General features: G+C 47.2%; 1 protein-coding gene across 1 annotated transcript in view; it reads left to right on the top strand.

Moving 5' to 3' along the window:
* The window catches only part of ANOS1 (anosmin 1), a 157,558-nt gene that overhangs the window by 106,625 nt on the left and 38,207 nt on the right, over window positions 1-12,726 (top strand). Inside the window, exons 5-6 of the mRNA XM_024756305.1 lie at window positions 3,588-3,772; window positions 6,167-6,296. Of these exons, the coding sequence (XP_024612073.1) occupies window positions 3,588-3,772; window positions 6,167-6,296 (315 nt within the window). The remainder of the gene's footprint in view (window positions 1-3,587; window positions 3,773-6,166; window positions 6,297-12,726) is intronic.

The following is a 12,726-nucleotide window of genomic DNA, read 5'->3' as shown; positions in this document are numbered from 1 at the left end:
CAGCCAAGGGCTGCAGTGACTCCCAATCAGGGGAGCCAGCTGACCCTGATGCAAACCAGATGGACCGTTTCTTAAAATGCAAATTGCAAGACCATTGCACGTCATAATTAAAGAGATTCTCAGGTGAAGGAATCTGAACTGACAGTGCCCTGACAGTCATCGTGGTGCCATGAAGGCTCTTGGTAGTTGAATGATACTCCAGACTGAAGCCTCAGAGCACGGGGGTGCGGATGCAACTCAGCAGCGGCACCTCTGCTGCCGACGCGTTCAGGGTGCTTCAGCGACTCGAGGATTTACTGTAGCTGCGTTTACGCTAGAGGATTATACGTGGAGAGCCAAGAAAGTGCAAGTGCTCTGTGAGGTTCAGGAACTAGCCAGCCATCGTCTCTTGAAATAGTAAGTAAAGGAATGTTTGAGCCATAGGACCTTGGCAGAAAAGGAGACGTGAGCTCCTTGAAAGGATACACACGCCAGAAAAGGTGGCACTGAACGCCTGCGATAAGTCTTCTCCTTCCCCTCCGTGACTCCCAAGCGGAGAGGGGTTTACCATTGTCCCAAACATGTGTGTAAATGTTCCGAGTCCTCTTACGTCCCCAGGTGTATTCCTGAGAGAAGAATAAGACAGCGGGTTGGGCTGTTTCTTCAGCGAACAGTTCCGGGCCATTTGCTCTTGCAGAGCGCTCTCTACGAGGACATGGTGACGTGGAAATTGAGGAGACGTGGTTCTTGACCTCTGGGGTTTTAGCTTTGTGGGGAAGACAGACATCATTACACGAGCTGGCTGTGGAGGGAGGCAGTTAAGTGTATTTCGACAGTGACGGGTTAAATGCTGAAGAGCTGGCAGAAGAATGGAGCCTTTCTTTCCAGTTGGGAGCTTTAGGGAAAGTGGCTCCGAAGGGTGGCATTTGGACTGAGCCTGGAAGTATTCCAGGGTCTGTGGTCCGAAAATAGAAGGAAAGAGATTTCAGAGTGAAGGAGACACCACGAACAGGCCGTGGTAGTAGGGAGTGCCTGGCAGTGTGTTTGTGGGTGTAAAGGCAGGTGTGCGACAGACACGTAAAATGTACCACGAGATCAACTGAAAGATAACTGGTAGGTGGTGGTGAAGATGGATGCCTTGAGTGAGATGCAGAGACGTTTCTTTCCCTCCCTTCTGTAGCAAACGGATGTGCTTGAACGTTCTGAGAAGGAGAAGGAGAGCCTCTCTCCTCCACTTGAAGAAAATAACCACAAATATGGTGAAGAGGGAATTAGAGAAAAGAGACTGGCTTGCAGGGAGATGGGTTAGAGGCTATGGTGACGGTCCAGACAGGAGAGGAAAGTGCCTAAAACAGGTGGTCACCGTGGAGACAGGATGACTGAGGGGTTCCTGAAACTATACTCTGCAGTAAAACCACAGGATGGTGGTAGGTGCAAGCACAAGACAAAAGGTTCTGGGAACCCTTCGATGTCCAACAGCCTAGAGATGTCATGAAGACCTACGTCTCAGGAGGAGGGGCGTATCTGGGGACAGGCATTTGAGAGGGGACTTACGCAGGTGGATGAGGTCCTGCAGCCCAGAGAGGGACTGGGGGTAGATGGTGAGAATCACTGGCTCTGCAGAAATACTCTGGGCATGGAAGCGTAAGTGTCAGGTTAGGCACCGAGAAGTTTCTGACATGAGCTTGAAAAAGACTTGCAGGGGCACAGCAGGGGCAAAGACTAGGACGGGAGAGTCCCACACCGACCGGGAACTTCAAGGACGTTAGAATCAGAATGCCCAAGGGACTTGCAGAGCTACGGAAACCCCTTCGTTTCTCTACCTTTCTAAGTGGCTTTTCCTAATCCGAAATGTGGCAGAAAATTCAGGGAGAAACCAGAGATGGGTCATGGCTCCAGGCAATTTGTTTAATCTTCCTCAGACTCAATTCCCTGGGGCTCAGAATGTAGCTACTTCACCCTTCATCCAGTTGATGAGGTCACAGCAAGGATCACATGAGACAACTTTATGGTAAAGTGAAGGGCAACGTACAGATACAACCCGCCAGCAAATCAACATGGAGAATGCAACAGGGGCGGTGACTGTGGTTGTCCAGAAAATAGTTTTTTGGGTTTTTTAAAAATTTATTTTATTTTTATTTTATTTACTTTTGGCTGAATTGGGTCTTCGTCGCTGCACGCGGGCCTTCTCTAGTTGTGACAAGCGGGGGCTGCTCTTTGTTGTGGTGCGTGGGCTGCAGTAGTTGTGGCGCATGGGCTCAGTAGTTGTGGCGCACGGGCTTAGTTGCTCCGCGGCATGTGGGATCTTCCCGGACCAGGGCTCGAACCCGTGTTGCCTGCATTGGCAGGCGGATTTTTAACCTCTGCGCCACCAGGGAAGCCCTAGAAAATAGTTTTTAAGAGTCAGTGAGCTTTTGAGCAGATATACATATGCCATTTTAAAATTATCCAACTCTGTCCACCTCAGTGTTTAATGCCTTTAAAAGTTCCCAGCACAAGATCTGGCTTGGATTAAGATCAGAATGAAATGAGTTGAATTCAGCCACATCACTAACATGCATCAGAGCTTATATTTTGTATTTGCACATTTTCTAGTTTTCTCAGTTTAAACTCAAGAAACGGAAAAATTAATGCAGCGTTCTGAGCTAACCATTTCCAACGCTTAGTTGTCAGTGCTTTAGGCAAATACTCGTCCTCAGCAAAGAATGATTTTAATGCGGCTGGGGTTCTTGGTTTGGATGGCATTGAACGTCACGATGCCGTAGACTCTACCTGATTCCGTTAGTTTCATATGTCCTGTTAGTATTATAAATTTGTCTTAAAACTCCCTTTCCATAACGGCTGCTATTTCCAACCGTGGTTCTTAAATCTTTCAGTTACCAGGCAACTTGCATGCACTGTAGGGGGAAAAAGGAATCAAAATGATGAACTACTTTCCAGTGAGGCACCTGTGAGGGACTTCTGAAGCCAGGCACTCACTCATGCCCAAACCAAACATTATCAATTCATCTTTTTCCAATTGTAGACGGTAAGTCAGTGGGGCAGAGGTCCAGCAGTCAGTTGGAGAATCCACAAGACCCATGCTTCGGAAGCCATTCTTATAAGATTTGACCACGTGAGAGGATTGGGCTTTATGATGTTTTCCTTATGAGGAAAACTCGCTCAGATAGAGAGGAAAGCAAACTTGAGAACCGTGCTTTAAGGACCCTAGGATCTGTCAGCAGAGACGGAGCGTGTTACGTGGGAAAGAGGACTCAAGCCTCCTCCTGACTGTTGCCCCGTGTGAATTCCGGGTTAGCCTCCACTGGTGCAGCTTGGTAACAGGATTTACTTGGAAGAACATGCATAAAGGAATTGCTCTAGAGGTGACCTTGTTCAGAACCAGGAATCAGTTTAGACCCTCTAAAAAACTGGGAGAGCGAAACTGAACTTCGTGTCAGGAGATTTCAAATGTGAACCCCTGATAGGGAGAAGCTGCTTTTAAGAAAGGAAATAGAGGATCCGTTGTCACGAGATGAGATTTGTCTCTTCCGTAGATTTTCTTTCTCAACTTTCACCGCACTCCGAGTCACACATGGGCTGTTTTAACCGGCGCGGTTCTGTTTCAGGTGTCCCCCTGAAGCCCAGGAAGGAGTTACGATTCACAGAACTGCAGTCCGGGCAGCTGGAGATTAAGTGGTCCTCAAAATTCAATATTTCAATTGAGCCTGTGATCTACGTGGTACAAAGAAGATGGAATTATGGAATCCATCCTAGTGAAGACGACGCCACGCATTGGCAGACGGTAGCCCAGGTTAGTGCTTCATAGGCATTGTTTTCCCCTTGAGGCAGTGTCTCCTTTGCCTACGGAGAGAAACTTAGCTTGCTGTGCCGTGGTCAAAACAACCTGAGCGCCGAAATCACGTAATCCAAGGTGGACGTGCCCTGCATGTTGGCGGAAGACGGGATGGGCTCTGCAGGTGTCACCGGGTACCACGAGAAACTTGGCTTAATGTGTTCACGGCGCACGTGGAAGGGAGACGGTTTTCTGGTGGGAGTTCACATCTATTCCGAGAAGTACGCTTCCTTGAGATAAACTTAAAACCGACTAGAGGGAGGGAAATGCAACACCCGTAGGACTGGTCAATGTGCTATTTGATCATCTCAACGACTTCTCCTCTATTTCTCCTACATTTAAGCCTTTATTCCGCATGGGACTTCCGTGGCGGGAGGAAGATTCATATCACAAAACTACTTAGTGGGAAGCAGCCAGCAGCTCATCAATCTCCCCTAAGTGCTTTCTTCTTCTTGGTCAGCTTACCAACTGGGAGGCCACCTGGATGGAGTTTATCTTCCCAGTGCTTTACCTCCTCTGTCTTGTGGATGTGAAAAGCAAAATATTTTCTTTCTTTTTAAGAGCTGTTAAATAGACTACCAGCTGCAGGCAGACTCCACGGATGGAGAAAAGAATCAATTGTCAATATGCCACTGCTTCAGGCTTTTCAGCAACTGAAATGCCTTCTCTACATGTAGGTCTATAGGGGGAAATTCTGTCCTGAAGTTGATCAGGTCATTTTTTTCCTCCCAGGACAAGATTCCCATGATTTTTTTTTTCAGTAAATATAAAATAAATTTCAGCATCCAGGTGTTTAGGAGAAGAATTTGGTCCCTTTTGCAAGAGTAGCATCTCAGAGAGTATAAACACTAAAATGCTTTAAATCCCACCGATCATTGAGAAATGAGATGTTAAGAGAAACATCTTAAATTAGGGGGGGAAGAAAAAATGGTCAGATAAATTTAGCAATTCTATTCCATACCTATTTTGTTAAAAAAATTGTGTTTTAACAAAACATAAAGATGTTCAGAATGCAGCCTGAAATTATATTTGGTTTACATGGCATTCTCCCTGAAACAGTGCTACAGTATCATTTGTAACTCTTCCAAATTATGCAATTTCCAAATAGTTCCAAATTATAAATTTGAAGATTTATGAAAGTAACTGATGATAAGCCCTTCTCTTTCATATCCTCTTATCCGGAGAGAGGAAAGACCTCGCACTATCATTTCTGTTGTTATTACTATTTTCACTAGTTAATACCACATGTAATGCTTCCTTTCTCTGTCTGCTGAATGCTGTGGCTAGCATGCTGGCTTTAGTTCCTTAAACTGAAAGCTAAAACTAGACAAACAAGTCGGTGAAAATGTTATCTCAAATGCTGCCAAACGAGGTAGAAAGCCACACTTGAGGTCATCTTCTTCCTTTGATCTCGGAAATGCTTAGCTTCTTTTGAATGTTAAAATACACATGACGATCCTTTTCAATAAGTTATTATAAACTCAGCTTTAGGAGGGTTTCAGTTCAGTTTCCCATTTTCATCCACCGAGCGCCAAGCTGAGCGCAGCAGTTGGCGCACGTGAGGCATAGAACTTGGGCGTCTGTCCCTCGGAGTCAAGGCCAAGGTTTCACGTCTACCCTAGGACGTTGCTGGAAGCAGGCATGTTGCCCTGAGTTTGAGGAAAGGGAGGACAGTGGGAAGATGCTCAAGCTGTTTGATGTCTTGGGACGTAGCTGTAGGGACAGCAAGCAAGACCTGTGGACCTGTCCCATTGTCCAGTTTTCTTCTCTGGACCTTTTCTTGGACGAAACATCCCTCACCCTTCAGGAGCACGACTCTTTGCAGATCTTACATGATTTACTCAAATGAAACAAAAAAGTCTTGGGTTGCAATGTACTTCCAGAATTTAAGCGTGTGGGTTCACGTACATACTTCCAAAATTATATCTGGCACGCAAGTAGGAGGCATTTCCCTTCTGTAAACTAAAGTCGATTTCATTTTCTCTATACTGTCATGATTACTTCATGTATTTATTCTATAATTTATTGATGACATCTCTCCAAGGCTGTATTTAGTCACCAGATTTTAAAACAGCCCAAGCATTTGTCACGAGATTTTGACTTCCAGAGAGCTTTGACTCTTTGAGGTAAAATACCTATGAATGGAAGCAAGCAGTTGGAACCTTCCCTAGGAATTCCTTGGTCCCCGGACAGCCCCTCCCGTCCCGGAGCAGGACGGGCTGCTCTCATCCAGGAGGGCAGGGCACGGCGAGGCTGTGTTGCATGCGCTGACGAGTGCGTGCGTTTCTAAAACAGACCTGATGGGCACATCAGGATAAAGGGGATCTCTGTGCTCTGTGACTTTCCCCTCAGACCACGGATGAGCGGGTCCAGCTGACCGACATACGGCCCAGCAGGTGGTACCAGTTCCGAGTGGCAGCCGTGAACGTGCACGGGACCCGAGGCTTCACCGCCCCCAGCAAACACTTCCGCTCCTCCAAAGGTCAGTATCGCTTGCCTGCCCCTCTACGCCCAACTCGCCACGGGGGCGTATCCGTCTCACCTCTCCAAGTTCTTACGTGTGGTTGGCCAACAGGTGGCTGTGCTGTGCTTAGCGAACGGGACCGGATGGGTCTGAAGGTGCCGGCGAATTTACGATTAGGACCATCCCTGGGCTTTTACCTCTGAGGGACTGCAGGAGATAATGGGATGGGGTTTTCTCAACTCTGAAGTCATGGTTTTCCATGACCAACTTCCGTTGGCTCTCTCAGTATATTCTGAGTCAAGCACCATTCAGTTAATTTTTGGAGAGAAAGGTTTGGTTTCTGCCACATCAGACTGTGCAGGTTTCTTGAAACAGTTGCTATACTGAGTGTGAATTAATCTCTTTTGTTTCATAAGAGGCAGAATTTAAATCCTTCCCGAGTCACTTTATCACGGCTATCATTTTGTTCAGTTCCTACTTCAGTGCTATTTTAAAACCTCTGTGGGATCCGATGAATACCAAGTATATTACATTTGTGGCTAGTTTAGTCTGTGATAGTGGGAGGGCATCATTTGACTGGATATTAATAATAGCTCCGTGTCTATTTCTCCAGTTGTGTTGAGATGGCTGTGTGTGCTCTGAATTAATGATCCATCTGCTTGGCTAATAGTGAGGGCCAGTTCCATGGATAGACGTTCGTCAGGTGATTCCCTTACTAACCAGCAGTTACCCTCTTGGGGAGCTCGTTGAAGTTTATTTTAAGAATACATTATGATATTAATGAATAATGTGAGACTGGTAACATCAGTCATGTCTTTCAAAACGGGAAGGTTTGAACTGGCTGCTATAAATTGCGATTTCCGTTCCGTTTTGGGTAAAATGTATGTTTCCGTTAGTCTGTCCGTTTCTCACCAGATAATATAGCCACACCTTTCTCTGCACAATCATAGGTCTCGAGTGGGAACCTTGCAAGCAGATCAATTTGGTGTTGGAATTCTGTTACGGTGTACGTTGTAGATTTTTAAGTCTTTCTTTTAGAAAGTCCTTTTAAGAAAAGAGAGGTGCAGAGCACACACCCCCGCCAACCCCGAGGCAGATACACTGAACAGGTCCCAAAATGAAATAAGAAATACAGACATCAGACCTTCCTTGTCTGAGGACTGTCTCCAAGTGGTCCGAGGACTGAGAGAGGCCGTGGGAATAAATAATTAACAGTGGGTTCAGAGGCAGGGATCGGTACAGGGCTCGAGAAGCGTTCACCTTGACCTTGGCAGTTCAAATGCGGTCCAGGCGTGCTGTGGTCACAGTGCGTTCCCATCTCCTCCCTTGCCGGCAGGATGGGGGTCTGGCGCTCTCAGATCATGGCTGCATGTCCAGACATGAGGCAGAGCAGCTCCCAGCCTCTGCAGACAGAGGTGGAATCCCTTTCAGAGTCGGACGGGGTCTGGGCAGAGGCCCTGTGACAGTCCCCAGGGCCGGCCCGGTGGCTGCCAACCAGCAAAGAGGCATCCGTTCTGGGGAAGGAACAAGGCCGTGCTGTCCCAGCCCTTCCTACATGTCTGAGGACCGTATATGTCTAGAATTAGAGCGGCATCCCTCAAATTTAAACAGGCTTTTGTTGAAGGAAAGTGTACCATTTGGGGGAAACCTTGCAGTCACCATTAAATTGTTCTGTTTCTTGGTTTTACAAATATGCCCAACATTCAGCGTTCCAGACTTCAGTTCTTGCACTTCTGAAACCAAAAATACCATGCCTAGAACTTGTGGCAGAGGCTACTGTTTCCACTGAAGAGGCAGCACGGAATGATGGGAATATAATACCCACTAAACAGTTGAAAGCATTTCCTCCAGGATATGGCTAAGGATACATCACCGTTTACAAGGTGGTACCCCGTCTTCCCTCACCTTAGTCAGTTCTCATCAAGCGTAGAAATGTGTCTTACTGGGAAAAGAATTTTTAACAGCCTTATTGAAATATAATTTACATACCATAAAATTCACTCATCTTAAGTTTGTTAGCCAGTGATTTTTAGTATTTACCATAAAGTCGTGCAAGTATCCTTTATACAGTTTTAGAATCCTCCAGGAGCCTCCCTGGCTTACTGGGAGAATTTTAAGGTAGAAATAAAGTGTTTTGGGGTCTCGTTTTATCACTCACGTTTCATTCCCTTTTTTTATTCAACAAATGTTTGTTGAGCACCTGCTCTGTGTCAGGCACTGTGCTAGGCACTGAGGTAACAAGTAAAAGACAAAAATGTCTGCTCTTGTGGAAAACACACACACACACGGATTCACTCTGATTGGGGGCGAGAGGAAACAGTAAACAAGATTAATACATAAAACACTCTCATATACTAGGGTAGAGAGTGATAACTGACAGTGCGAAAAATAAAGAATAGACACAGGAGCTGTGGGGAAGGGGGTGTTTTTGTTTTTTCCTATTTCAGGGAGGGCGGCCACAGAAGAGATGCTGTATAAAGGAGTGAAGGGCTGGCCTTGCACCATCTGAAGGAAGAGCCTTCCGGTTCCAGGGCGGAGCCTGAGGGTGGAGGAGAGAAGGGTGCAGACTGCAAGGAAGGAGGGGCTGGGCGTGCTGGGTGTCCAGGGTCACGGTACGGAGCGCCAGTGCAGTATTCCCGCTCAGAGGGCGCTGCGCTGAGTGGAGAGAGCCAGACAGAGGAAGACGAGCGCTCTACGTTGTCGTTCATACGTGGATCTAAAAAGCACAGCAAACCAGTGATGCAACAGTGGTCACGAAAGGTGACAGTAACGTGGACAGAGGCAGAAGTCAGCTGTCCGGGGAGCACATGTGGAAAGGTGACTCTGATAGGCTTTGGGGACTTACCCGTGGCCTGTAGGAAATGACTCCAGGGTCTTTGGTCAGGAACTGCTGAGAGATTGGGGTTGCCAGCGACTAAAACAGAGATGACTGAGACGAGGGTGTTTCAGGCGCAGACTCTTTTCTTCCTTTGGGGAGGCACATATTTCCAGAAGAGTAATCCTTGCCCAGCCAGTATGACTGCTGTGTTTTAGGGCCTTTCCTGCACACGGGCTTTTCTGAGGGATGGACGTACCCCGGTGAAGGACCCTGGACGTGCTGGAAACACGAGTAATCAAAGGAGCAGCTGAAGACACAAAAATAACTTTGTTTCTACCTTAAAATTTTCCCGGAAGGGCACGGAGGATCTTAATGGGGTAGCGGAATCCTTCTAAAATGGATAGTGGTGGTGGTCACACCCTTAGGAAACACTAGAAATCACTGCTTGCACGCTTGAGTGAACTGTATGGTATATAAATTCTAGTTCAGTAAGATTGTTACATTTTCTTCCCCCAGCAAGCACTTTTGTATATTTGTAAAGGCGGTGGAGTAAGATGGGAAGTGATGAGGGGGACCGACCTGGCAGTGTCTTCAGCCGTCAGGCAGGTCTGTCATCCCCTCGCCCCCAGCCCCATTCTGTGATGCATCTTCCCGGAGACCACCAGAGGATCTATGATGACCAGCGCACACACGCTTTTGGTTTGCAGAGCACAAGGACTGAAGTCTGGAATGCGCCTTGCCTTGAGACGTATGGAAGGTTGCATGTGCGGTGTGGTTTGTAAAAGCAAATAGCACCACATTTTAACGGTCACTGCAGCGCTTCCAAAAGCGGTGCATTTTCATTTAATTAATGCCCGCCGTGCTCCGGAACCAACTGACACTATACCAGTTGTACGTCTTCTAGTGGTTTAAAATTACTTTAAGAAAGAAATAGTGCTTCCAAAATAGTTGTCTGTGCAAAGGGGAGGCCATTTTCTAGTGCATTTGAATTTGCATATGGGACCAGACTTGATCATTTAAGGCTGGCTCAAGGGAAGGGGCCAAGGATCTTTTCCATCTTCCACGAACACCTCTGAAAATAAAAGCAAAATTAAATAGGACGATAAAAAAACTTGGTAAAGTGGGCGTCATGTAGTTTAGTTAGGCCTGCTGCCTGGTATTCATCCTGATTCTCACAGAAAAGCCAAAATTCCTGTCTTTCTCTTCTTTAGGGTTACTTTTAAATACAAAATTACTAGTCTGTGGTTTGCCCGAATAGATTGGTTACTCAGTTAATTTCCCTTTAACTCTTTCTTTCTTTTTTTTTTTTTTTTGCGGTACGCGGGCTTCTCACTGTTGTGGCCTCTTCCGTTGCGGAGCACAGGCTCCGGACGCGCAGGCTCAGCGGCCATGGCTCACGGGCCCAGCTGCTCCGCGGCATGTGGGGTCTTCCCGGACCGGGGCACGAACCCGCGTCCCCTGCATCGGCAGGCGGACTCTCAACCACTGCGCCACAAGGGAAGCCCTCCCTTTAACTCTTATATCACCCTATAACTTAATCCTAACCCCTTAGAATACTTACTTTCTATAAGAAAATTCTGAGTTGTTCATAGATTGGTAAGTCAGTTACAGGCTTTTTCTTTTCCAGGTGAATACCGTTTCTGGATATTTTTATCGCTAACCCCTGCCAACGCCCCTCCCCAAGGTTGAGGTGATTTTCTGTATTTACTTATTTAAATGCTCTATACTGTCTTTCTCCCTGGTACTTGAGAAGGAAAGTTGGCTACAACCTTAAAAACTGAAATTACATAGATAATTTAATAGACTAATGTATAATGTCCCTTTCTACTTTTGTCTCTTAATGGAGAAAATGGAAATGGTAACCCTTCCACATGGTGAGTTGCCTTCCTAGGCTACTCGTGGGATGAAGCCCTCGCTTTTCTGGGCACCAAGCTTGCCAGACCCTAGGGTCTTGGAAACTTTTCCATCCTGTGGCGTGGGGAGTGAACCCTAGGAAGCATCGGGAGACAGGTGTAGATACGTGTGGAATCACAGGGGCGTTTGCACGTGGGACTCCTGACGCGGGAGATGACCTGCCAGGGACGTGATCCCCAGACGCCCGTGCAAGTTAAGGCTCCGCATGGAAGCAGTTTACAGAGGCAAGGATCCAGGACACCGGGTGGGCAGGGGCGGGGGTGAGAGGGGAAGGTGACCGGGAAGGGAAGGCGGAGCACAAAGGCACGTTCTCACGCTAGTTGCCACTGTGGGCAGCCCTTCGCCCTCTGGGGAACTGGGGCGTTGCAGGCGGGCTGCTCCCGGGCGTCTGTGTCCTGCACACGCACAGAGCCTGCTCTGGGTGCAGACAGAGGCGCGGGTGTTTACAAGCTGAGCGGACGTGCCCTGAAATAGCACAGGACAGGGGACAGGGGTGGCACCGCGAGAGTGTCTGCTGTCTACCTCTTGGTTTACTCAATATCTACAAGATTCCCGTTACAGACGTGTCTAATGTGTTTTGAATTATGGTTTAAAACAAAGATATGAATAGTTGGACGGACGCAATTCGGCAAGATCATGAAAGGAGCCCCCGTGTTCCCGAATGTGGGACAGACGTAATAGTAAGTGGAGACAGACAGGCCTTTCCAGGCTTGCTTTCTTCCCTCCCGAATCTGCCATCACCCTTCCCAACATCAGATCCGTTTCACACTGTCGTCCGCTTCTTTGACGAAGCAGCCCCAGACTGCTGACCCACAGAGCGCCCCAAAGTGGCGGGCATCAATTTAGGGTGACACTCTTGCCAGCAGAAAACATACTTTGGCATGCACTGGCCTTGAACGTTTTCTCGATCATGTTGATATTTATGGACGGGGCAGAAAATGTGCATATACTGCGTGCTTGGTATTGGAAATATACGTTACTAGTACTACTTCCTGTTACAAGTGACTGCTTACAAGTTGACTGAATTTGGGAAATAAAGGGCTACAGAGACTTCTGTGTGTCGACATCAGCAGTGGAAGCAGGAAGACGGATGGTTTTGTGCCTTATGTTAAGCAAAGCCCAGCTTCACTTTTTTGCGTGTTGCCAAAACCACGCAGACGTTGGTCTGGATGTTTGAGGTTAGTCCCTATCCATTTAACACTGAATTAATGTGCTTTTAGGAGATCTTACAAAGAAAAATTTTAAAGTCCACCTTCCGTCATCATTAACCTAATACGTCTTCTCATGTACATAATACAGTTATTATATTCACTTCCTTCCAAATTCAGAGTTCTCCATCCATCTTTCCCCCCTCATTTCCCCATGTGTACAGGGTACATTAAAAAGCAGAAGAAAAGCAGACGTTGTTTTACCAGCGTACAAGCATCGCACGGGATGTTATTCCACGCATACATTACGGAGTGTTAGGAAAGTGAGAACAGACTCCACTGTGGTCATAAAGTTCCCTGTCGCTCCACGGGGACCCATGACTTTCTACGCAGCTGCTCCGTGTGCCATTTCCACTGGACAACATTGTGCTGAGCACGTGTCCTGAAACTATGCAATAGCTGGGAATGTGCCTGCCGTGCAGCTTATGCAGCGTCCCTAAGCTGTTGTGTGTCTAGGTACTGCAGGGGGATTTCTTTCTTCTCCTTCCCTTCCCTTTCCCTTTCCCTT

This window comes from Neophocaena asiaeorientalis, unplaced genomic scaffold (assembly GCF_003031525.2).
Source record: "Neophocaena asiaeorientalis asiaeorientalis breed wild unplaced genomic scaffold, Neophocaena_asiaeorientalis_V1.1 scaffold69, whole genome shotgun sequence".
Taxonomy (NCBI): domain Eukaryota; kingdom Metazoa; phylum Chordata; class Mammalia; order Artiodactyla; family Phocoenidae; genus Neophocaena; species Neophocaena asiaeorientalis.
The sequence above is the reverse complement of the archived record's forward strand: the minus strand, read 5'-3'. Positions and strand labels throughout refer to the sequence as shown.